At 50.3% G+C, this 25,019-nt stretch overlaps 7 protein-coding genes across 7 annotated transcripts; 1 reads left to right on the forward strand and 6 right to left on the reverse strand.

The window, feature by feature from the left end:
• Positions 1-1,532: 1,532 nt before the first annotated feature.
• nagJ (O-GlcNAcase NagJ) lies at positions 1,533-3,542 on the reverse strand (the record flags this gene model as incomplete). The annotated part of the gene is made up of 1 exon (XM_014685026.1): positions 1,533-3,542. The coding sequence occupies one exon, from the start codon at positions 3,540-3,542 to the stop codon at positions 1,533-1,535; it is 2,010 nt and encodes a 669-aa protein (XP_014540512.1).
• Positions 3,543-4,723: 1,181 nt separating this feature from the next.
• G6M90_00g067560 (uncharacterized protein) lies at positions 4,724-5,593 on the reverse strand (the record flags this gene model as incomplete). The annotated part of the gene is made up of 2 exons (XM_014685027.1): positions 4,724-5,146; positions 5,207-5,593. 2 exons carry the CDS (start codon positions 5,591-5,593, stop codon positions 4,724-4,726), a joined length of 810 nt encoding a protein of 269 aa, XP_014540513.1.
• Positions 5,594-6,799: 1,206 nt separating this feature from the next.
• Positions 6,800-7,264, reverse strand: G6M90_00g067570 (uncharacterized protein; the record flags this gene model as incomplete). Its single annotated transcript, XM_066130856.1, has 2 exons — positions 6,800-7,023; positions 7,243-7,264. The coding sequence occupies 2 exons, from the start codon at positions 7,262-7,264 to the stop codon at positions 6,800-6,802; spliced, it is 246 nt and encodes an 81-aa protein (XP_065987066.1).
• A 1,933-nt stretch (positions 7,265-9,197) lies between these two features.
• On the reverse strand, positions 9,198-10,978 carry G6M90_00g067580 (uncharacterized protein; the record flags this gene model as incomplete). The annotated part of the gene is made up of 2 exons (XM_014685028.1): positions 9,198-10,132; positions 10,198-10,978. The coding sequence occupies 2 exons, from the start codon at positions 10,976-10,978 to the stop codon at positions 9,198-9,200; spliced, it is 1,716 nt and encodes a 571-aa protein (XP_014540514.1).
• A 6,367-nt stretch (positions 10,979-17,345) lies between these two features.
• G6M90_00g067590 (uncharacterized protein) lies at positions 17,346-19,198 on the forward strand (the record flags this gene model as incomplete). Its single annotated transcript, XM_014685029.2, has 4 exons — positions 17,346-17,837; positions 17,902-18,623; positions 18,685-19,079; positions 19,185-19,198. The coding sequence occupies 4 exons, from the start codon at positions 17,346-17,348 to the stop codon at positions 19,196-19,198; spliced, it is 1,623 nt and encodes a 540-aa protein (XP_014540515.2).
• Positions 19,199-19,399: 201 nt separating this feature from the next.
• G6M90_00g067600 (uncharacterized protein) lies at positions 19,400-19,708 on the reverse strand (the record flags this gene model as incomplete). The annotated part of the gene is made up of 1 exon (XM_014685030.1): positions 19,400-19,708. One exon carries the CDS (start codon positions 19,706-19,708, stop codon positions 19,400-19,402), a length of 309 nt encoding a protein of 102 aa, XP_014540516.1.
• A 1,888-nt stretch (positions 19,709-21,596) lies between these two features.
• Positions 21,597-22,325, reverse strand: G6M90_00g067610 (uncharacterized protein; the record flags this gene model as incomplete). Its single annotated transcript, XM_014685031.1, has 1 exon — positions 21,597-22,325. One exon carries the CDS (start codon positions 22,323-22,325, stop codon positions 21,597-21,599), a length of 729 nt encoding a protein of 242 aa, XP_014540517.1.
• Between the last annotated feature and the right edge of the window lie 2,694 nt (positions 22,326-25,019).

Below are 25,019 nucleotides of genomic sequence, written 5' to 3' on the forward strand. Positions count from 1 at the left end.
TCAGCCGCATTTACCCCATGCACCTCGCATTAACATCGACTACATGTACCCACTGAAGCTGTTAAAGGGAAGGTCGGTTCCAAGCTAGCAAACTGAAGATTCACCGTCAATAGGTTATAAATAAGTATAAAAAAAGCCCGGCTCTCCTATCGGGTCGAAAAGTACCCAAGATGGGTTCCCGAACGGGAAGCTTGAAACCCGGCCAGGGTGACATCCGCAACCAAAGTGGAAGGCAAACGAGAAACTTGGGCGCAATGTGAAACTCGATGCATGAAGCGGGGGAGGGCGTTATTTTGCCTATGCATCCGGCTTGGCGCGCTGCGTAGACGACATTGACGAGGCTGTATCGGAAAGTCCTGGTGCAATTTGCCGCGCAGCTCCCACGAGTTTAAAGTTCTTTCCAAAGACTCAGCCATCAATTGAGGGAGTGATCTGCGTCAGGAGAAACGTAGTATCTTGGGATTTTGGAAATTGGTTGACAAGGTGAGACAACCTAACTAATGAGGAAGCTGACTCAACTATGCTTTTCTTTTCTTTTTCTCGGTCTGCGGCAATTGCACTTTTGGTACCGCATATTACGCATGATCCTGATGTCTGAGTCCCCTGTTTCCGTGGATGAGCGAACTCGGGAATAACGGGATTCAGGCTCGTCGGTGAGCGGCCTAATGCCGGTTACGTGAATAAAGCAGGAGTCTATCTGCCTTGGAAATCCTAGTCATATTCGTTTTAGATTTCGTTTTAGCATTCTTTTCCTAGGTCTGACTTGACGGGGAGAAATAGACACCCACATTCCGTAGACCATGGGAATTCATTTGGCCATCACTGTTCCTACAGAGACAAATCCTGCCAAGTCTGTTGATGAATCGACATGTATCCCGGAAGCAGCTATTCCTGTTACTCTGACACCCGAGGGATGCTGTTACACGGAAATGGCTTGTTACACAAGGGCTACGGTCACGGGATTAGGGCAGAAGGTCCTCACTAACTTCTTGTATAAATAGACGTCTTCGGTCCCTTAAGGCCTTAAGGAAAACCAAGGACCTTTGATACCAAAGACTGTTATTAGATGAATTGAGTAATTGCTCCAAGCTAGGCCCTTGTCACACATGTCGCCCGACGATGTGCCTACTCAGCCAGTAATGAAAAGGGTAAGTTGATAGCGGCTGCCCAAATCTCGACTCGGGAAACTACGTATTCCCATTCAGTCATATTTTCTATACTTGTCAATCTCTACTAGACAAATGGAGACGCGCTGCTTCTCATCAGACGTACCAGTATCAGCGCAAGTGCAACGCTGGGTTATTAGCCACAGAAACTACTTCAGGGGGTCTATGACCCCAAAGTTCTCAGTTGAATTAAACTCATCCCACTATTCACATTGATGAAGTTCAGCCATCCATTGTACCATCGTTCAATTATCCGCGACCATGTTTCAGGTCCCCCGTTTACACGCCAATCTTGACGACAACCATAATACTAGTCCGAAGCCCGCACCCACCGCCAAGTATTCCATATTCTCATTCTAGCACCATCTACCGGCCCTTGTATGCAGCAGTAGCGTTGGCGAGAAATTGGTCAAACACGCCATCGCCGGTAGTTGGAGTAATAAAGTTAGGCACAACCTGCCCCTTGCCATCGAGGCCAGTGACCGTCTTGGCCGCCGTCTTGCCCACCCACTTCTGGGCGGCGGCAAACTCCCTCGCAGCCTCGTCCCCTTGCCCCTTGTCAAGCGCGTCCAACATGGCGACCAAATGCTGGCACGCGGTCGCCCACTGCATCGCCAGCGTCGACCAGGGTGCCACGTCGGCGGCGAATCCCCCCACGGCCATGCGGGGGAGCACGTCTGGCAGCGAGGTGAGCAGTTGGAGACGATCGCGCAGCGCTCGGGTGCCGTCGGCGTGTTTGGCAGAAGCGTTGCGCGCGGCCCAGAAGGCGGCCATGTCCTTGCTGAGCTGGGGCGCGTTGATGGCAGGAGTGCGATACGGCCAGTTTTGGTTGAGGTCGGCAAAGGCGACGACGGCGTTGTACACGGTGTTATTTCCGCCGGCGAGCTCCCGCAGTGCCGCGGCCATGGAGGCCGTTGCGTTGTACGCCGGCCCGTTCCACGTGTAGTCGGCGTAGTTGGCGAGTGCTGCCATGGAGGCGTACGGCTGCACCATCGGGTTCGAGGTGAAGCCGAGCAGATGCTGATACAGGACGGCATCGCGGCCCGTGAGCGGGTTCAGGAACAGGCGGTTGGGCTTGTCGTCGTTGACGGGAAAGTTGTCCCAGAAGAATAGCTTGTCCGTGACGTAGGTCGAGTCGGCGCGGACGACGCTTTCGACGGCGACACTGGCGGAGAAGACGCCTTCTCCAGTCCACTGGATGCGAATCTTCTTGTTCAGTTGGGTGCCGAACTCGCCCTTGTAAGGATCCGGTGCGCTGCCGGCATAGTTGGTCGGGACCGTCTCGAGGTCCATGAGGCCGTTTGCCTCGACATAGTCCTTCTGGATGCGGTTGAGATAGTACGCCTGGGCGTCGGCAAGCCAGTGCCAGTTTCCCTGGTTGGGCCACTTTTGCTTATCCGAATCACAGTGGAATGCGAGAGGGATGTCATCCAGAGCAACGTAGAAGCTGCGGACGCCGAGGGCGCGGACTTGGTCAAACTTGGCAACGGTAGCATTGAAGTCCGAGTCGGAAGAGTAGCATACACTCAACCCGGGCGAGAGAGCAAACGTGAAGTCGACGTGGTTGGTGTTGGCAGTCTCGACAAGCTCCTTCAGCTGCGCGAGGCCACTGCTGTCATAAAGGTCACGCCAGTTGGTGCGGAGGAGCGTGTCGTCCTTGGGCGTGTAGATGTACGTGTTCAACTTGTGCTTGCCGTAGAAGACATACTGGTCGAGACGCGCCTGGTGAGACCATGGCACGCCGTAGAAGCCCTCGATAGAGCCACGGATGGGCATAAGGGGCCAGTCGCGCACCTTGACGCCAGGGATCCCCTGGCGAGCATCTACGAGCTGTCGAAGGGTTTGGGCGGCGTAGAAGCTGCCGCGCGCATCTACACCGTTGAGAACAACGGTGTCCTGGTTCTGGTACTTGCCCGATGCAAGGACGTAGCCCTCGGCGGCGAGGCCATTTGCAGATTTTCCCGTGAGTGCGTTGGCGGCAGCAACAGCAACACCGTCTGCCTTCTCGGCCCCAATCAAAATCTGCGTGCCATGGCCCGAGAGCTGTGACGAGAGTGTGGCTGTGCCGCCAGCGGAAGAGACGATGGCCTTGACAGCATTGATGGTGGCAGCGTCGGTGCCATTGTCGGCGACAATGGTGACAGCGCGGTTGAGCGAGACCCAGCCGCCAGTTCTCGAGATGTGCTGAGGAGGAGGCCAGCTGGACGGGATCTGTTGCTGATCATCTTTCCTGTTGTCTTTGTCGTCGTTACCGTTATCCCGGCCAGGCAAGATCACCTGGGTATCTAGTGCAGCACCATCGGGCCAGACGAGGCCCGAGGCGACGAGAGCGATGAGAAAAGGCCAAAGGCACGTGGCGCGATAGAGTTTCAACATGGTATTACTGAGGCTTTGGAATTTGTGTGTGAAACGACATGGTCACGCCGAGGGGTTCGGTCGACCGGGTACGTAGTACGTACAAGACTATATATATACTCGAGGTACTCGAACGTAGCAATACACTGACGGAATGCTCCGACGGGAAGACGGCAGATTTTCCTTTTCCCGACGCTTGTTATTCAAGTCACCGTTACAACAGAAGTGGAGTAGCCGGGACGGGAAACAACGAGACTGGTCGAAGCGAGCGGCAAACAAGCCCAATGCTGTACAATGTTGACTCGAGAGTGCGGGGAGGAGCGCGGGGAAAGTGAGGGTGACGATGTTTGAAAGCGATGAAAAGGTAGAGGCCTTCCATGATACGGGGAATACAAGTTCCACTCACCCCCGACGAGTTGCCAACTCGTGTTCCAACTGTCCGTGTCCAATCCCAAGGCCCAATTCATCCCCGTCGCCCACATGGCTTCGTTGCAAGCGGTGTTTTGTCCTGTTAGCCCGCTTTCCGCTGTGACGTTGCAGACGTTGAGAACGATTAGAGCGTTAAGCTTTGAACGCAGGGACATCTCGAGCCAGGAACTTGGCTGCACCAATCCCGATACGGTAACTGGGAATGATCTGGCCTTGCGCGCTCCAATCCTCTTGACAAACAACGTCCCGATAATACCGTGGTCATCTATCGCCACCAATCACCTGAGCCGACACCCAACGCCATGATATACAACATCCCTGCCACCGGAATTTTAAAAGGCGGGGTTACAATCTACTAGAGAACGTTGACACTAAGCCTGGCCTCAATAGACCTGATGATATCAATGAGAAGCGTGTTGTCTAGGCGGAGGTTCTGAAGGGTCAAGATTTCAATGCTAGGAGCAAGATATGGTGGATGAAATAATTTTTTCTTCTCCAAATATTTATCTTTGTCATGGAAAGACACGTCTTTTTGAAATTACTTGGATTCCGATCTATCCGGATTTGTTAACAGCATGCGTCGCCCCTTGGTCGTCTCCACGATAACCTCAACATGCCAAAAATGGGCGGTTGGCAACACACAGATATCGGGGCCAGCTAGGACTCTATAGGGCTACGAGTTGCCTTGGTTCAACAACTAGCTTCTATGGTCAATCTGACTAGAAGTTGACAGTTTCCAAAACCCCTCTTTACCACATCCCTTGCCGAATTGGTCAGGCCTTCACACTTCCGAGGACAAACAGGCCGGACAGCCCAGAGAGCAGATCCACCCGCTCTACATCAGATATATCCATACTGCCCGGCTGACCCCGGGGCTTGACTAGAGCACCGACCGTGGAGCGTATCAGCTTCAGACGTGCTTCTACCGGCAGCTCACGGACTGGGTTCTTGCCGGAGGACTCTGCCATCATAGTGTCCTGTCCTATACCCTGCTGCAGCTTCTTCTGCACAGAGTCCAATAGCCCGTTTGGGTGCTCCTCCGCTTTGATCTTGCCAACACTACCATTGCTGTCGTCGTGATTGGCTAGTTCATCGACAATTCCAGTCAGGATCGACGGGTCCGTAGGGTCCTCAGTAGAAACGGCAGTGGCATAATCTGCCTTGGCTAGGGCAAAGTTGGCCGACTTGGCAGGGTTCTAACAGAGAGAAATCTCGTGCCACGCCTGGGCCGTCTCCTTTTTGTGCTGTTCAACTACCTTTTCCGTCTGCTCAACCTCTTTTTGAAGACGGCGGCATTCTTTCATCAGTGCGTCACCCAGGGTTGCTTGGTCTGTGGTCAGGCTGCTGAGGTGTTTGACCCCGTCCTCCTGGGTTTTCACACGACTCTGCGCCTGGCTAAGCTCCGTTATTGTCGTGTTCAAAGCCTGGCGAGCGCCCTCAAGATTGTGTGTACTGATCTCGACTAACAACTTGATGCCTTCTAGGGCGAGTCGCGCGGGGTGCCAAAGCCATGTACGGACGTCGGCAACGATTTTCACCTGCCTTGTGCTTATGCCCTTGGCCCCATTTTGGTTATCCTGGTCGGAATAGTATATTTTTCCCTTGTCTGCGTGGCTCCAATAGCAGTTCTTTGGACGCGGCATATGGGCCGTGGCGTGCAGGTCGCCATCACAGTTTCCCTTGTCATCTTCACCTCCGTCCTTGTCTGTCCTTCACTGGAGAAATACAAGTCCTGAAGAACGAGCCGCTCTTCCCCGATTAATCAAGCGTCAAGTCCATCGCCTTCGGACCGCACAGCCGCGGGTGGTCAGACTCGTGATGTGCATCACGATAATCTGTTCGATTGTCGTGCCATCAGCTATTTTGTGGACTCGACCTCTCTCGCCCAGTGTTAAGATTGCAGCCACTGTCGTCGCTCTTTCACCTGTCGTTCTGGCTTTGATTATATACCGACTGCACAGGTTTCTCCAATCGCCCAGGTCGAGTCCGCCGACTCTGCCTAGTGATTCAGAGACCTCGAGTAGTTTCCCACAGTCTAGCTAATCGTTAAACTACGTCACTTGAATACATGCCGGATATAGTTTGAATTCAGACCACTGAAATACTTTGATCATAGTCACAAGGAATAGCAAATTCCCGCTTACCGTACACCATCAGTCGCTTGTAGACTCCATCGCTCGCGCCCAGATTGCAAACCCCCTCGTTCGCGCCCGGATTGGAGATCCAGCAGTCGCTCCGAGGTTGACAAATACTCCGACATGAGCCACAAAGTACCCGCAACGAGAGAACAAAGGACTGGAGCAATCCATGCTGGAACCATTGCAGTCACACCTACATGTCCTGTAACAGATCCGTACGATAAACCCTCCGCCATAGTGGAGGCCGTTGCAATCCCGATGTGCTGTAATAAACTAGAGACAAAGGCAAACATAGATGCTAGAATAGTAAAATACGTGGTGGCTATTATGATATTTCGATAGGGGAGGGTTTAACTTCGCGATCCGATCCTTCTTCATTCTCTTCGTCGTACCAGCTCGGACGTGTTGAGAATAGAATCATAGAGAGAAAGGCGAAGGCTATGGCAGCAAACCTATGCAGACGGCCATCAAGTATTGTAAAACGCGCAAAATATGACTCCAGTAACGGGAGAAAGGGAAGGAGGGCTCAGGTCTCAGAGGACGATCAGACTTGACTCAAATCAATCCATCAAACGCAGCCTTGTCCTTGAACGTTGCGGCAATCCACAGCAAGTTCAAAGGGTCCATATTCTCAACCTTGCTCACATTGCTATTTCCAGCACCAGCCCTAAGCGAGCTGGCCAAAGTGCTTGCGGTATTTGAACACAGCCACTAATCGTCGATGTAGGAGATGCAGATTCCTAAATAGCCCACTCGGACAATGAGCGAGGGGTTTCTGATGGAACTAAGGTTGACGACGGCGCTACCGATGCCTGGATTCAGTTGGCTATCGTACGATGATGATGAGTTGATGGTAGCATTTGGGATGTAGGACAAGGAAAGGAGATAGACGTTCTGGAGGCTCGACGAGGTGGTACAACCGGCCGGTAGGATTGCTGAAAGGAAAATGAGGCATTAGCAGGGGTGAGTGCGTGCCTATGGAACCCGTAGATCAAAAAAGGAGCGGAAGGAAAGGCAGAGGATAGATTGCAGAGGAGGAGGATGGATATAACTAGCATCGTCTTAAACACATGATGAATTCCCAAGAATGAAAGGCACTCTTGTTTTTTGTCAACGATATTTGGTAGACTTTCACGATGGAGCAGCATACTCACTGGCGATTGCTGATAAGGCCATTGTACGGAGACGAGACGACGAGAAACCGCCCAAATCGTACAAGAGACTGTAGTGTTGAGTTCTGATTCCAATGGGAGACGTCAGGTTTGAATCGGGGTTAGCTGCGGCCCGACCCGTTCCAACTTTAATCCGACGCCATGTCTCGGCTCAGATATGCAAGTCAAGGAGTCAAGAATTGATCAATTGGATTCGCTAGATTCGGGTCACTTGGGCTCTGCTCGTACCACCCATAAAACAACATCAACAACGGCTGCCTATCATGTCCCTGCTTGCGAAATTCCTCTTTGCCAGGCCGCCTCTCCTGCCGTCAGAAACATGGCGTTGCCGTCGACCGCGTATCTTGTCAGGTTAGTCGGAGCTAGGTTGCCTGCGGGATAGGAGAGTTGCATCCAGCACGGCTACGTGGTCGTGGCCTTTTCTCCTTCGCCACTCCGTTGGCCATGCCACCTGGATTTCGTACATTTGGCCATCCTCTGCTGTGAGGCTAAAGTCGGCCGACGATGGCAGAGGAACCGTGGAGATGCCCATTGCGCCCATGATACTTCTTTGGTGACAAGAGCTGATGGCGAGGAGTGGTGACTAGTACAAACATACATGTATACTTGATGGAAATAAAAAGAGACATGAATGCAGGTTTTGGCGGCACAAATCCCTCGACATGGTGCTTCGTGTATAAGACCGTCGGAACCGATTTACGCAGCGTCTAGTTTTTCAGCCCAGAGTCAAGGGCCAAAGGGACCAAGATTAACCCACTAACCCCCCGGTTGATAGCTAACATCGCTGTTGATGAGCTCCACGGCAGTAAGCTGACATTGAATCTGAACACACCTTACTTACCATCGCTATAACACATTCAACATCTAGTTGATCTTATCAGATGATCTGCCATGAATGTGGATACAAAACAGCATACCAGCAACCCTGTCCTTCAAAGGCTTCAGCTGCCCCTCCAAAGTAGTGTATGTTTGTTAGCTTAAAACTTGCCATATCCTCGGGGACTTGTATGTCAGCCGAGTGTTTATTACGGCCACTTTGACGTCAAACCCACGGGATGACCGGCACAAAGGGTAAGCGAGAGCAAGCTAGTTGGTCTCCCATTTAATGCTATACCTTTCAAGCATATCTAGCAAGTCATTTCGTCTGGACACAATTGGCCGTCCCTGTCGCCACGCCGCCCATGTTACTTCTCCAAGAAGTCAACATCCCCTCAGCGGGCTCATGTCCGTATTTGACGGCCCAATTACGCCGCCCTCCCGCTAAGTTCCCGTTGCTCCATCTCGAAATCTCCAATTGAGATCGGAGCCAAGACAGTCTTGAGCGAGTCTGGCTGAATAGCCTACGCCAGGGCCGTCCACCGTCGGATGACTAGGATGTGCAAATGCAGACTTACAACAACCAATGAAAGCACATTCGAGTCACAAAGGTGCATGCGGTGTTGGTTAATATTCATTATACTCTCCTATAAAACGCTTCACCCGCAAGGAAAACACAGCTATCAAATACAAGGAAACTTTTGACCCGAGAAGATTATCCACCTGGCTATTACGATTAGCCCCATAAAATTCTCATTCCCCAAGTCGTTCATTTGCGGCGAGTCGTCGTCTCAATAACTGAAGAGCAGAAAGCTTCTGCTCTGCTTTTATCCAGCCTTCTTCGGCAATCGCAAAACCATTCCTCTAAATAGGAAAACAACTTCGGGCTGACTTGTTTTCCATCTAGTGCTCGCGCCGTCTAACCGAGGACAACTTGAAGAAGCAGCCTACAAGAAGAAAATAGATGATTCCAGCTCAAAGTCCAACAGGGTAACTACCTGTCGAGTCAAAGAAAACACAATGTGTGTGCGAGGTCAGGGATAGCGAGCTACACGCTACGCCGTCCTCGCTCGTATTTCGTTCCAGACATAAGAAATCCCCGAATCCAAAAATTGTCAACTTCATATTCTAAGCAAGTTGACATCGGAAATGCTTCTGTGTCTCTTGTGACCGTTTCCGACCTCGCCTGAAGCCTTGCGCTTCGCCGAAACAGACTCCAACGGGCTGCGCGTCGAATCGCCCGCGTGCTTCTTTTGGCGTCGGATGGGGGTCAAGGGGATGCCTGCCGTATCAAAACGATCCGACTTGAGGCCCCGGATAGCCGAGTAGTTGTAGGGGCCGCTGAAGGCGAGCGAGTCTTGGGTGGCCTTGTTGCTCAAGATCAGCTGCTGATTAATTTGGTTGCGCCGAAAAGCGCCAACAGTATCCGAATTAAGGTGTGACAGCATTTCGCGCTCGCTCGAGGCTGTCGTAGGTCTCATCGGCGTTGAAGAAGGCTCCCATGTACCGTCGTTGCCTTCATCACCAGATGAGTCGCCGTCGTCCCACGTAATGAAATCGCTAATGTCGAGCTTCTTCTCGGCCTCGTCTTCTTCGCCTTGGACACTAGCCGACGAGCTTTCATCAGCCGTGCCGGCCTCTGAATTAAATGGGAAGAAGCCTTCGGCGGGGCCCATGGTTTGAGGGTTGACAAAATCACCAAAGGTATTGGACGAGAGCATGGCGCTGAACATGATGTTGGCAGAATTGCTGAGGATGGGAGAAGACTGCTCTTCTACGGCCCAGGACATGTTGAACTGTTCAGGTGAGAGGTCAAGAGGGCGACGACGATGAGGAGTAAAGATCATCATTTTGCGCGTGAGAGGGTTCAAGACCGCAATTGGTTTCTTATCTGAGCGGTCGAGATTGAAGCGCCCAACACGAGGTTGACCACGCTGAGTCTTGATTGGCGAGGGGACATCCGAGTCAGAAATTTCACTCATGGGTACAGAAGGACGGCGAGTTCTTCTTCGAATCGGTGGATCTGGAATGTCTTCCTCAGTGGTATCACCATCAGCTGACACAGGCGCAAGGTTAGCGAAACGGTAACAAATGAGGCGTCCTGTAGTTTCCAGGACTCACTTTCGTATCCATCAAGCTCCAGAGCCTCCTCCAAAGCAGGAGTGAACTTGGAAGGAGATGTTTCGATCTGGGGCAGTCTGGGCGTGGCAGTTGGCGTCTCATCGTCAGAGAGTTCGCGAATGACCTCCTCGGCATCAGAGTCATCCGCAATTTGCTGATCATACTGGCCATGGTAGTCCCAAAAAGACCCAGATCCCGACGACTCATCTGGGTCATGTTCTATTTCACGACGAAAAGCGGGATCAAGAGCTGTTTGTGATACAAAAATATCGGGAAACAAGTCACCATGGTCATCATCATCATCATCCGTGTCGGTAGAGTCTGAGTCGCTAGAGGGGACATCAAAACGAACATGACGTTCCACAGCAGTATCAGAGCCTAATGAAGGGTCATGCAAAAAGTCAGAGGCTTGACTTTCGTCTACCTCGGAGACAATACCAGCCCAGCTGGTGCTCTCATCGGCATCCGGGTCTACAACGGGGAGGCTGTAGTCGTAATTATCGTCATTATCGTCTCCATTGTTCTCATCTTGATTATCGTCGTTATCGCTGTCGGATTGCGGTCGAGGAGACTGAGAAGGCTTGGCTTCTATTAAAATGTTCCTCTCCTCGACCGCATCGACATCTTCCTCATCGTCATCGGAGGAGTCGCTAATTTCTTCGACGGCTGAGTAGCCATCATCGTCAGACAAGTCGAACGAGGACGAGGTATCCGAGCCTCGTCGCTTAGACGCCGTTCTGGCAGTCTTGGCAGGATATTTTTGTCGGATGTTGCGTGACATAACTGGTCGAAAAGGTTTTTTTGACTAAAGTGTATGTAATTATTCCGTCAACAGGAATGTTTTGCTCAATTTCAAGTTCTCTCTACGCGGAGGCACTTGGAAGCACAGTTGATTGCACGCTGCAAGTTTGTTGTATGAATTGACTTCCTTGAGAGTTTGCAAAAGGCCTCTCTCCAGGGGACCGGAGGCAAGGACCAGTGGGCGTCGTAGTAAACACGGCCCGTTGAGAGTCAAACGACAGCCTAGGTATGCAAAGCTACCAAAATAAAGTAGGAGGGACAATAAAGAATATGCCCAAGCGCGTCAAGGGGTGTGAGGAGAGAGGGAGGAGGTGGGAGGGAGAGGGGACGAGATGATGGAATGAAGTGCCCTGTCGGAACGGGCGAATAGCACAATCTTTGATGTCAGATACAGACTCTCGGGAGAACCGCTGTTGCAATTCGATGGTTCGACTTCCTATCTTGCACGGCTCAAGAGCGTGAAAGCCTGCTGTGGAAACTTGATCGTCGTTGGGATTGTTGTTGAAAGACTCGAAGAACTGCTGGACTGCGGACCACTGGGACTGGCGGTGGCCCGCAGTGGGCGTTTACAGCTCAGCGACGGCCGAAGGCATCTTGACACGACGAAAGTTCCGAAATTGAGTGTGATCTGCTGGATGCTATTGTAGGGCGACTTCGTTGTCTCGTTGAGGGGTGATGGGATTGATGACACAGAAGAGAAGAGAAGGAGAAGAGCCAAAAGGGAGCCGGCAGTGGCAGAAATATTACTCGGATTCCCAAACTTTTCCCGTCATGGTGGGGTCTTGGAGCTGATTGGGTGGGTGGGCAGGGATGGGCGGCGGACAGGTGCACTAGGCCGCATCGGTCGAAGAACGGGGCGCGATGGGGCACCCGGGTGCAGCAAAAGCGTCAACTGGAGGGAAGGTGCAGCCCAGGCGCAGCGCAATTACAGCAATGTGCGGAAGGTGCAATGGCGGGTGCAGCGACGGCAGCGTCACCGCTTTTTGCATTCCAAGAGAGATGATGCAGAGATGGGATGTTTGACGCAGGCATTTTCAGGTACGATTTGTGGGCAGCGCCATTACCGGCGGATGACAGGCTGTCAAGAACCTAGAGCGAGCGGAATACGCGCCCACGGACGGCTTGGCCCAGGCTCGCTGCAGCTAGTCAGTTGTTGGCATCATGGATCCAGACAATGATAGATGGCTATTGTCTGCTGCGAAGAGGGAAAGGCGTTGTGAACATGAATGACATCAAGCTGATCTGGGGCATGTGCTCGTCTCAAGCACCAACTCTATTTTAATCCGTCGACATGTTGAGATGTCTATCGTCACAGATGCTGCAGGTCCAAAACATGGTCAACCAAGCCAGGGGCAAAGTGTAATATACCTCGAACGGAGGCATTCATCAATGCCATTAGCCATGTAATAACTGTGCAAGCTCAGTGAAGAATTGCTGAGTCGCTGGACCATGGCGGGCATGGGCCCTCGTCTCTCGCTCTCTCTCCCTCTTTTTTTTTCTATCCTTCGGTCGGGCCTCAGCATCGTCGTCTCTCACATCCAACGTCAAGACAGGCTCTGCAGCAAACGAAACTAAAAAAGCTGCTCCACCAGGGTGACTGGGTCCAACCTCGTCCTCCTCCATTCAACTTTTTCTGTCCCCTCTCGCCTCGTGCTGGGCCGGCCCTTGGGGAGGCGAATTGCGCGGCACCATGATGCCACCTAGCTGATCCGTCAGGGGTTTATTATGCCACTAGCCCGACTTTCTCGTCCTTTAGCTGCCTGTACACGGGCTATCATGTCGTCAAGGTATATCACGGTCCTGTATTGCAAGCCTCCAATTGTCAATGGCCCCTCTTCCAACTAGCAAAATGACGACGCTTGTAAGAACCCAGCCTCATGGTCACCGAGGGGACGGATTCCGATCTAGTTGGCTTAGCGACAATCTCGCGACCGAGGTGGCTCTCAGGAACATGTTATCCCAGAGAAAAAAAAAAGGCGATGCCATGATTGGAGTGGATGCTGATTCTTTGCCCTGAATATGCCCAGGCAGGGGTCCCCAAGACCGAGGAAACACAACGAATTGTTGGGCCTGGGCCGCTGTTGGGTCATGTCGTCGGATGATGTCCGTCATAGTGTTTGGAGCCGAGACTCATCCAAGAAAGCACGCCGGGTCGGGCAGCACTGCTGTCTTGAAGCGCCATGCATGATTGACTTTGTTGAGACTCAGCGCCCAAAGTCGTCTGAAGCTGGGGAACATGGCAAGGCAACTGCACGTGTCGACAGCATACATATGCCGAGTCACATCGCCATGACGATGGAGTCATACCCCATTTGGCTGGTGCCAGTCATGGTCTCTCCCGTCCCTCCTTGAGGCCCCTTTGGCCAGCCTCTCGTCTTGACGGCTTCGCAATATCCAGGCATCACCGCCAACTCCGCCATGCGGTTTATACTTTTTTCTCCAGAGCTATGAAGAGGTGACTCGACGCTACCGTGACTCAGGGTTCACACGGCGATCCGACTTGATCGAGCACTGCGTGATTGGCCGAATCTGTTTGTCGTGGCGTGCGTGGCTCTCTTCCCCCGCCTGGGCCAATCCACGGGACTTGCGTCTCCCTTGATTGAGTTGACGTCCGTTGGCGTCGTCGTCGATACGCCAATATCCCCATCACCTCCCGTGGATCTACAAGATCTGGCAGTCCTTCCATACACCCTCGTGCAAATGACGCCCGCGTGGATGAAACGGAATGGCTAGAAACTCGCCTCTCATGAAATGCCTGCTCAAAGAGGCGAATGCCAAACCCCCGCAGGGACAGGAAGATGACGACAGAACTTTTTCTTTTTTTTTTGGCTTCCTTTGTTCTCCCTGTCCAAGGGTCCCGCTAGCTCTCTCCCCTGTCCTGGTGGTGAGCTAGACGCGTTTTTCAGGGTTTCGATCTTCGAATTGCCGACCGGTGTGTCTCAAACGCCACTTGTCATTCCACCACGCCCGTTGAAGTGGTCGAGTCTTGCGGCAGCTCTTGCTACCGACGGAAGAGGGGATCAGTGATTTGCCCAAGAAGGGACTCCATTGTGCAATGGAACAGCCTATTGCGCAAATGTACTGTCTGGTAGCTTCAAGGCTTCTCTTGCATGTGAGAAGACCCCAGTGCCGCGTGGTAACAGTTTGTGCAAATCCGCACGGCCCGCTCCTAGACTCTCGGAATTAAGTTCTGCCGTAATCCTTAAGGGGCCATGCCTGGCGTTTGAAGCGATTCAGACTTGCGCAGAAGGCGGTGCGGATTACGCTCGAAATGAACACCCCGGTTGAGCGTGAGATGAAATGAGTACGTCGACTTACAACCTAGAGATGCAACCAAAACAGGCTACTCTCAAGGCGCAGGCTTGACCCCGCACGTGATATTGCGAATAGTGAGTTGATCCAAGTCGCGCTCGACTTCGTAGATCAGAGAGGGTCGAGCAAAGGATTCTGCAAAGTCCTGTATCTCCTAACTCCCCTATACTCCCTTTAACAGTGAGAATAACACCTGCAACCATGGCTCAGATGGGGACTGGAAGACGAGTCGCTTCATTTGGGGGTCAACGTGCTTACAATGCGACTTCGCGGGCCGTAGTCTTGCGCGGTATTCAAGACTTGATGTCTCTCTAGAGTTCATACATGGCGGTATTTGTCCTTGGGCTGGCTTTGCAACTGCGACACGCGTTACCTTGTCTAACAAGGGCTGGGCCACTGAGGAAGGGTTTCCGATGCGTCAATATGGCTCCTCGGGAAGGGCATACAGGGGTTCTTGCCAGATCGTCGAATAACCATGGTCTGCTACGCATCAAAGGGTTCTAATAGCGAAGAATGGAGTACAGTTCTGATCTTTAGCATGGCCACTATGATCGACTGCGAAACTTGCAAGAATGCTCTGCGACGACCCGTCATCACGTTTAAGTAAAAGTTTTAAGCTTGAATATTTTTTTTATATATTAATACCAAGATGCTACTAACTATAGTTATAATGCCAGATATAAAACGAATAACGCTTTGTCCGTGTATAAATATTATCTAAGACATTTTGAAGTAGGCGATAAATAAAGTGAGTTGAAAAATCGTACAAGACGGGATAGCGTGTGCCAGGTTACGCCTATATTCTTCATGTCTGTGGATAGGTAGAGACAGGCCGAGCCGACAAGCGCCCCCAATACAAGACCTTTGTACCTTTTACTCTGCCTGTGCAATATGCAGCTGAAAAGGGCTAGAAGGAAAAGATAGACTGAATTGACTTATTGATACCCCGTTGCAGTACTGCATCACATTTCCCTCTGACGAACCAACACTGATCAGTGGTTGACTTCATAACCACAAAACAGCTAGGAGACACAAAGAAGAGACCGGCCTTAAATAATTGCTAGCAAGGATCCATGCTAAAAAAAACCAGGCGCCGTGCGAAGGTAGGCTTCAACGAATCGAGACTCTACGACGTCAGTCAGGTTTTATACCAAAGGGCGAGCGCGGAGACATCAAATCACTCGTCCATCACGAGACCAAGAGAAAAGCGCTCATTCTAACCCTTACGAACTTCAAAGTCTAGAACAAGAACCACATAATCATAATGGCAGGAGAATTGATCATGGTTTCCCCAAGCCCGACGGCCAGCCTGAAATGCCCTTACCAACCGCGTTGTGATGGCTGCAATAACATGATAGCCACTCTATTGGACATGGCAGCATCTACATGTCGGTCGGAACACGAAAGGCATGTATCACTGCCACCAAAGATGCCGGCTTGTCACTGCGAAATTCCTTGGACACACTATTCGCGATATCAATTCTTGGGTCCCTCGGACGATTCCAGGGCTTCAACGATCCCTTGGGCAACCGGAACTTGTGAGGTTGTTGCCAGATGGCGGCAACTGCTGTATTCAATATCCACATGGGTGGACGAGTATGTTCTAAAGTCGCAAGGGAATTCAGCCTGCAGGACATGGAACGTCCATTCCCGGCTGTCGAGTTGGCCGAAGACAATTTCGTCATGTCTGACCTGTTAAAACAGCCGGGCGCCTCAACGTCTCCACCAATAGCTACGGAGTACATGTTGGAGAATGCCATGCAATTTGCAGTTGCCATGTTAAACGTCGTGTAAGCCCAGTGCCTCGTTCAAACTCTGATATGGGTCTTCACCCATTACGTAGTGCTATATTCGACATCAAGTGTCTGTCCACCCGAGCTTCGGCCGGTAACAGGTACAAGCGCTTGTAGAAGGACACATGCATGTTCTTAAATAGCGAACAAGCAAAAGTCACCAATATCAATCCAACCTTCCCATTCCTCGGCTTTTCAGCAATTAGCTTTTTTGCTTGGCTAGTCATGTTTATTGCCTGGCTAGTCATGATTGCAGGGAATAGCACGCGCGTAGAGCCAAAACTTTAATTATAGTACCAGCGCATGACTAGCATCTGCACTTTCTCCCGCCTTCTCATTCTTGTGAGTTAAGGAGCGCGCATTAACTCGAGAGATTTATTCCTGCCCAGGCTGAAGCACAATTACAACATTTAATAGCAGTTACTACCAGCTAATAGTAGGTTGAGCCTTTTGTTGATCGCATAACTAAAGATTAAGCATAAACAACGACGTGCAAGGGGGGACTTTATTATTAGTAGTAGCATAATAAAACAATCTACTCTACAATGCAACCCCTGAATTGTTGTTAAAAAGATACTTGGCCACGTTTCCTCTAGTAATTTGTATTATTTAACAGGTATAATGTTCTTGGCCTACTAGGCCTGATAGGCGGGTACAGGTCAGGGACTTAGGCTTTACTAAAAGGGACTTTTTCTAATATAACATTTACCTAATTATTTATGCATTTATGTGTAATTTAATACGGGCCACTTAATATTTACCTACCCATGTCAGGTATTTTCGTGATAATAATTCAGGGGTTATATTGTATATATATACTCGTATCTTGCGGGTCTCCTTTTGGTTGCCCCTTTATACAAACGCCAAATGGAGACTACGCCCCCCGCCCCCCTAATATAGACGCTTATGCACGGCAATAAATGCTAACTACCTCAGCTTTGCTTACACAGGGAGACAGCGCTATGCTATCTAGCTATATAGGTGTATATATGGCAAAGGGAAAGTCCTAAGTTGCGAGAGCGCTACTATTAAATCAAAAAAACTCCTCTCCCCATGTAGGCGAGCCTTATTCCACTAGCATTTCTTCCTTACTATTATTTCACTCTTTTTCCGTACTCGCCGGCCTCTCCTTTCTCGCCTACACTACCACACTCCTTATTTACTCGTTTGCTTAGCCACTCGCTTATACCCTCATCCCCTTATCGGGCTGCCTATAACGTCGATCGATTCCGGCTGGCTGCAATGATTCCTCAGTTACGCTTGGTAGTAAAGAGCCTACTTATCTCGGCTGCTTGTGCTCAGGCACTCGACGCAGCCAATGTGACCAAGCGTAAACCCAAGTGCGGTGGCTTCAGGCCTAGCCAGGAGCTTCCGGTTCTCGATATCACTGGGGACACAGCAACTATTGTTGGCCACACGCCAAATTTTACCGACCACTCGCTGAATGTTGCCAGTTACTCGCCAAATATTACCAGCGAGACAGATGATGTTACCAGCCAAACGAATAATATTACTAATGAGACGGATAACATTACCAACCAGACGATTAATATTGTAAATAATATCATGCAGTGCGGTGTCTCAAGTCTCAGCAGTCAGGAACCCGCAGAAATAAGTGAGACCATACCGTTGGGGCACAATATCACAAAGCGTCAAAGCGTTCGGCGTCATTCTATTCCGACCTATATAACCGTTGTGGCCAAAGACTACACCCAAGCGGGCGGCTATCTTACTGTATGGCTTTGCGTGCTTCAACTATTAATACCGTGTATGAAGAACATGTACTTACATAAACCAGGACAATCAAATCGAACGTAAAATAAATGAAATGAGAAAGTACTGGTCCTTTGCTTTCAAATTCGATACCTCAGTTGATCAAATCTATCGCTATGTGCGTCCGGACCTTTTTGATGCCGACACGGGTTTCCTAAGAGAGTCTTGGGCTGAGACAATGGTGAGGTTCCGTCGAGGTCCGATCGACTACACTTCGCTTAACATTGTCTTTGTCTATCGCTATCAAGACAGTCATAAGTTCTGGGGGAATCCGGAAAACAATCAACAATGGGGGTACAGCATGCAAGGCACTCTTGGGACTTCTTCTATTGCTTCAGAAAACATCGCGCATTATGACAATTGGAAAGAATTGGCAACAAAAGACGGCATAGTCATTAGCTCTGGCACTATTGCGGAAGTGGCTCATAAAAGAGCTGAGAATGTTGAGAATACATTGCCCCATGAGTTTGGCCACTGGCTTGGACTACGTCACACGGACAGCGAGGTCCAAGTTCCCGACAATTATGTTGGATTGAGACCAAATCCCACGGAGGCAAACTGCGAACGGGTTAACGACAAAATTAGTGATACCCCACCTCATGTCCTCAATGCGTATGCTCAGGAAGTCTGGGGCCGATGCCTCCGCCGAGAACCAATAGACCCAGTCTATACTTGCCTTCATCTCAAAGATTGGAGGGAGCGACTCGTCCCTGATCCTATCTTTAACCTTATGGTTTCAATCTCTGGGTGAGTCTGAATATAGCTCGACGCTTTCTACTAAACAAAGTCTAACTGAGTTCTCCTTAAGCACTCGTTGTCCAATAGATGGCTTGACAATTCAACAGAAAGAAAAGGCGATACACGGATACGAGACATGGCGCCTCCCGGCTAAACAGGCGATAGAAAACAAACGAATAGGAGATGGAAATCGCCAGCAGGCCAATAATCAAGCCCAACCGCAGCCCAACCAGCATCAGCAGGAGAACATTCAACCACAACCTAATTGGCATCAGTGGAACGCGCAGCGGGAACATTGTCTTCGTCAAGCGACGGATAAATTCGACTACAACGTCGGCATAGCGCTAAACGAGAAATACAAAGAACTGCGGGCAAATTACGACCGAGAAGTGTGGAGACCAAACCGTTACTTGAATGATTGGCAATACTCTGGCTGGGCTAGGCAAGAAATCAACAACGCTGCAGGTACGTTCAATAGACAGTGGGATGAATATAGAAACGATAGGGCGCCTCATTGGGAACGGTATCGCCAACTGTATGCGGGTGAGCAAAGTCGCTGCTAATAGATAGTGCGGGAGAGTTAAAAGGTGGCGGATGCACAGATTACATGTAGAGTTGGCATAGAATGTCAGGGCCTAAGGTCAGAGGCTGTGCGCAAACCTACCAGCTCAAAATATGTTTTATACCTGGGTGTTTTATCTGCTCTCCGCCGTGCTATGTCAAAGCCATCAAACCAGGTGCAACCAAGGTCAGTATCGTGGCGTTTGACGAAGCCATACTCATTTTCACTGTAAATACATTGTCGGCATATTACGACGGTGCTTAGATTCGTCCACCAATGTACGATTCATCTGATTAGATGCTATGAATCTTTCCGCAAACTTTTCATTCGCCTTGGCCACCTGGTCCTCAAAAAGCTCCATAGCATCATGCATCGCCTTCCTGAATTCTGCTATTTGGGTGTCCATAGGGACAGTTTCTTGGTCATCAGTGTCATCTTGCTCTGAATCACTCTCTGAAGAGTCGAATTCTAGCTCTAGCTCCACAGTTCGTGCCTTGTTGCTCCCGTTTAAATTTCCAGAATCGAAGTCCATTACTGGCGCACATTCCGGTCGTAAAATCAGTCGTGGATCGCTCCAGAATGGATATGCTGTTTGGCGACGGATATACTCGAAAAATTCAGGACTGGGTGACTCAAAGCAACGGGCAATGCGCTTACAAGTAAGAAAGCGACTATGCAGAAAGGATTTGTAGGAACAAACCCAGTTGACCGGATTTGTGTGGTATTCTTTTAACTTGTCTAGATGAATAGGCCTCTTTCCTCTATTGCTTCTTGAATGCCTCTCGCCATTGAGCTTTGAATACGCGGAATTGCCCACTGGATATTGCTGTCATTTGATGGACAGCATTGGGAAGAACTTGAGACGTTATAACCTACACCACCAGGTCAACTCGGGGCCGATTGAACCGATGGACATAGTCTTGCTTTAGCGTCCGCTAATGAGACTCCACGATTATTGTTGTTTTCACCGTCGGAATCTCGGCTGGATCGGTGGCCCATACCTACAGCTTCCACTGGTCCTGGCAGTACCAGTTGACATACAGATGAGCCCAAAAACGGTAATAACCCCGGGCCTTACACCATGTATACATCTCGGCCGCGCATTCACGATGCAAAGTCGTTGAAGACTTATATGTCCCGTTCAAATCAGGAATAAGGGGATAGAGGTTAAAATATCGGCAGAAAATCTCCAACGCCGTGTGACGGTCCTCCTTGGTTACGGGTCCCAGTCTCCCCAGTACATCGATTTTCTCACCCTTTAATGGGCATAAGCAACCGCTAGATCTATAGCTCACCGGCCGGCGGATTGGCAACGAGCCCTAGCAGATCTCCAAATCAGGCATCAGCTTTTGGAGTTCCTCAGGCCAGTAGTGATCTTGCGTGTTGGTGTTTTTGGACGAATTGAGCTTCGTGCTTACTGCCCGTTTGACATGCCAGTATGTCTTCGGAAAGAAGGGTTGTGGCGGAATTGAAGGGATCGGAGTCTCGCTGCCAGATCTCCGCATTTGCCTTCTGCCAGAGATAGTATACCCGGTGTCTGGTCACAGGCTTTGCTTCGGGAATCTGCCGAATCTCACGGTATATTTCGGACCGAGTTTTGGTTGACACACGTGAGTTGATGAGCTCTTGCACAACTGGTGACAGTTCGATATCCTCACAAGGTATGTGCCATTTGTGATGGATCGAAAGGGACAGTATTACACGGCAGTCATGTTGCCATACGCACGGGCCGGACCTTGAACCTGACGATGGTTACACAAGGACTCGAGACCTAGTAGAGGCCTCCGGCCTCCGTGCTCGCTTGCTCACCGCTGTTTGATATGAATAAGGGTCATCCACTCGAAGCCTTAAGGGAAACCTTTGATATCAAAGCGAATTATGAGGTAAAGCGATATTGTTCTAAGCCCATAAACACAAGTCTCTGTCACAAGCAGCCCCGTCATTTCAATGTGAGTACAGCGGAGCAGGACAGTGATTCCCCGGCAGGTTCCTCCAACATCCATACCAAAGGCTTTGACGTTGGTGATTCCAGGGCTCTCATTGGATTGGGCAAGTAGGCAGCAACGCAGAGCAGTACCTATTATGCTACGGAGTCAGTACTCTCCACGACACGGACGTGGTCTAGACTTGACGCCCAGAACTGGAACCGCATCAAAATATGCGTCTACGTGGTCCTGGGCGTCTGTATTTGCGTCAATAGTAGCATAGTACTAGTCGAGCTGCCCGCGACTGCGGAGATCCTGGACCTCCAAGTAACGCGGCATCGCTAAACGTCTTTGACAGCACCAAGTCTTGCCGACTCCGTCTCAGCGGCCCGGTGTGCAAATTTCGGCGTCACATCAGATAAATCACCATGTTTGAGGTCCACCTTGTAATAAGCAACATGTATGAGCCAAAAAGACCAAGTTATATTGGTGTTCTCAAGGCGGCGGCGGGATACAGTCTTTCAAATCCTCGCGCTTGAGTCCAAAAAACGCAAGTTCACGAGCCTCCGCCTCGTGATAGACTTCCCACCTCTCCTTCCAGCCCACTGTCTTCCACAAAGGAATCTCAAAATACGAAGGAAAATACCCTGCATACTCCCAGTCAATAATCCCGACAATCTGGAAACTAGACGGACAAATAAGGATATTCTGAGGACCAAGATCGTTGTGGCATAACACGAAGCAATCAGTATCCGACGTCACTTTTTCCCATGGTCGTCTATCACGCATGTACACTCGCTGCGGCGGGACTACCGGGAGGGTAGGGTCAACGCTCCCAATGGAATTTCGACGCAGCGCCTGAAGTTGCGGTATAATCGTACGGGTCAACTGATCATGTACAGCTGCTATTGCGGTTGGTCGAGACGCTTCGTCGATCTCGCTGAGTTCCACCCCGTCAATGAATTGCGTTTCAAGGTGAAGGAGGCCGTCCTTGGAGTAGAGCCGATACTTGGGTACCGGAATAGACGTGTTTTTGGATATAAACTCAAGGGTTGCGGCCTCATTTTGCAATCGCTCCTTGGCCCAGAAGGGTTGGACGATGCTGCCGTCCGCGCGATGTATGAGCTCCTCCTCGGAGATCTCGCTTTTGACGACTTTATCGTCATAGATGGCCATGCGGCGCTCAAAAGTCTTCCACGTCATTTTAGACGAAGCAGTGTCCATATTTGATGAAAGATAATCCGAACAAGGCACAAAAGGTAGGGTTATAAATGCTTGCTGTTGCAGAATGGAGGCGTATCTTGTAGAAAGCAAGTATCGCGGGGATTAGGTTTTCAGGAGCTACTGTTGGGTGTGCTATGATATTTATGCATTTCGGACGTTCATCACAGAGAGCAGGGGCCAGGAGCGGATCCACTTTATGAATTTAAGAGCTAGCCTATCGAGTATGTTGAATATTACGCAGGCCGTGATGAAATGAAAGAAACCGTTCCCTCCGCCATCAACCCGAGGTCGTCAAGCAACTTTACTTTGCTTGGATTCGACAACACACTTTTATTATTAGCTATAGATCGAGTATATCGATGAATATCTTGCTCATCCGACGTACTGTTGTTCGAAGCCTTAGGCACTGCGGTCAATTTTTTGGAACGTGCTTTTCGCAAAAAGGTCCGCAATCTGGGTGGTTGCATGCTGAAAACGGCCAAGCATTGCAGTGAATGCATTTTTCCTTCCAGGTCGAGGACCATAGTTTGCGACAATGGTAGCAAGGAATAATGTCGGCTGGCATCCTGTATGGAGTATAGAGTAGTAGGTAAAGTTTGAATATGATACGTGTAAGTCTGTTGGAGAAATGACCATGAAATTGGACACGACAGCATACAACTTGGAATTTTTGAGATTCTCTTGGGTTAAGTACAAGTTTGCCTCCTTTCAAATTTGGTGTTCCCACGGGTGTTGGGCGCAGACCGGTGCATTGTCACGGTTGGTTCAAAATGCGTCTTGGGGGTTGCGTTGGTTTGGAAACGTCTGGTCCCCGTGACGCTGTACAGACGAGCAAGGGCCTTCATTTTCCTTTGTTGACAAGTCATGGCCATGGTATGATGGCTGCTGCCTGCCAGTTCCAGGACGACTACTGGCACACAAAGATGCTGCAACCGCCAAGGGGAACCGTATAACATGTGAGCATGGAATCAAGCACTGCGTCTTCCATGCAGAGGCATTCAACCAGGCGTTTCTTGGCCCCCTAGAGCGGGGAGCTACGCACAAAAGTGCGCACTCAACTTGGGCATGAACCTGTCACAGTCATGAACAAGAAGACTGCGCGTCGAGTCAGCCTCATCTGCGCACAAGGCGATGTACGCACCACTCCAACTCATGCAGGCCATGTGGCAAACCAACATTCAGGCGTACATCGAGGCATGTTCTGCGCGTCCATCTGAGCACATGGGCAACCAACACGCCAGACGTTTTTGGTATGCAATGGCATGATGAGAGGGGCTCTCGACTGAACTCGACAGTTTACCATCATTAACCAAACCGCTCGTGACACAGTACAACCAGGATCATGGAGAGATGCCAGAAGGAGTGCGCTGTCTGCTTGCTAGACCAGATTCGCGAAAGGACTTCCACGTTTGAGGTAAGCAAAAAGTCAAGATGGCATGTTATCGTTTAAATCATCTAACACATCAAAATTAGCGGGAAGTTTCTGCACTGTATTCATGACTTCATCGACATCTCAAATATGACGACGGACACGACGCAGTGCACGACGACAACGAGAAGGCCCAAGTACATCTTGAAGAGGGTGAAACTAGCAATAAAATGCAACGAACCGGCTACTACATGTTTGTCCCTCCGATGACTGCAATGGACCAGAATCCTCGTTTAATAGGCTCCCTGACCTCGTCCGACAATATGGAAAACGTAGGTTATCACACTCCAGTTAAGACACTTGACACTTAACGTAACAGTGGCTATCCCAGATTGCTCGTGCGAGGAGGCATGCATACGCTGCCACAAGGAATTCTACAAAATGAATCAATTTTGGCAGCATAAGTGCGCAATCAAGAATCCAACCAATGAAGTAAAGCAACAGATTAAGAAGATGCGAATTAAAGCAGGAGATGAGCTTGAGAAGGCTATAAAGCTCACAAAGAGACCTTCTACTACGAAACACACGGATTTGCCTGTAGCGAAAAGGCAGCGAGTGGCCAATCCGAGTGCATCCTGCACCAGCGATGTTATGCAACCGCTTTGGAACTCCTTGGATAGGCAAGGTCTGCTAGGGCCAGTTGACTCAGAGTTCGACAATCAAGCTTCCCTAGCATCAATATCGAACTGGCCTGAACGGGCCGAACTTGGACATGCTCCTATCTGGTCTTCACAGGCGTCGGCGTATGACCAACATGGAGGCGGAAACGAAGCATTGTGGCCACTTTTACCGACAATACTTGAAAGCGGCAATACAAGTATGCTTTTTACCGAAAGCAATACCCTCCCCGTACCGTTGAACAATACGCAGACGAGCCAACTTCTGGGGCTCTAGCGTCTCAACAAGATAATTGCCTTCAGCTCTATGTCGGGGAGATAGGGAGAGAGACAGACATACCAGCACTGACACAACAACCGCAGCAATATTGATCTCTTGCTTTCAACTATTCAATATTATACGTCGACTCACACCATGGTTGACAGAGAAGAGCAACCTTGTCATACGCTGTTGAAAATAGCACAATGTCCAGTTTGTAAGGGCAACAATGTCAGTGATAGAGGCTTCGGGTGTAGAAGGTGCAATGGGGCAGGGAAATTTGATACGCAGGAACTTTACACCGCTCAGCCACAGACGTTTGAGCGCGAAGTCGTTCATGTCAGCATACAGCAGGGCCTGGTCACATATTTGCTGACCTCGACACAAGT

Source organism: Metarhizium brunneum, chromosome 4 (genome assembly GCF_013426205.1).
Source record: "Metarhizium brunneum chromosome 4, complete sequence".
NCBI classification, from domain to species: domain Eukaryota; kingdom Fungi; phylum Ascomycota; class Sordariomycetes; order Hypocreales; family Clavicipitaceae; genus Metarhizium; species Metarhizium brunneum.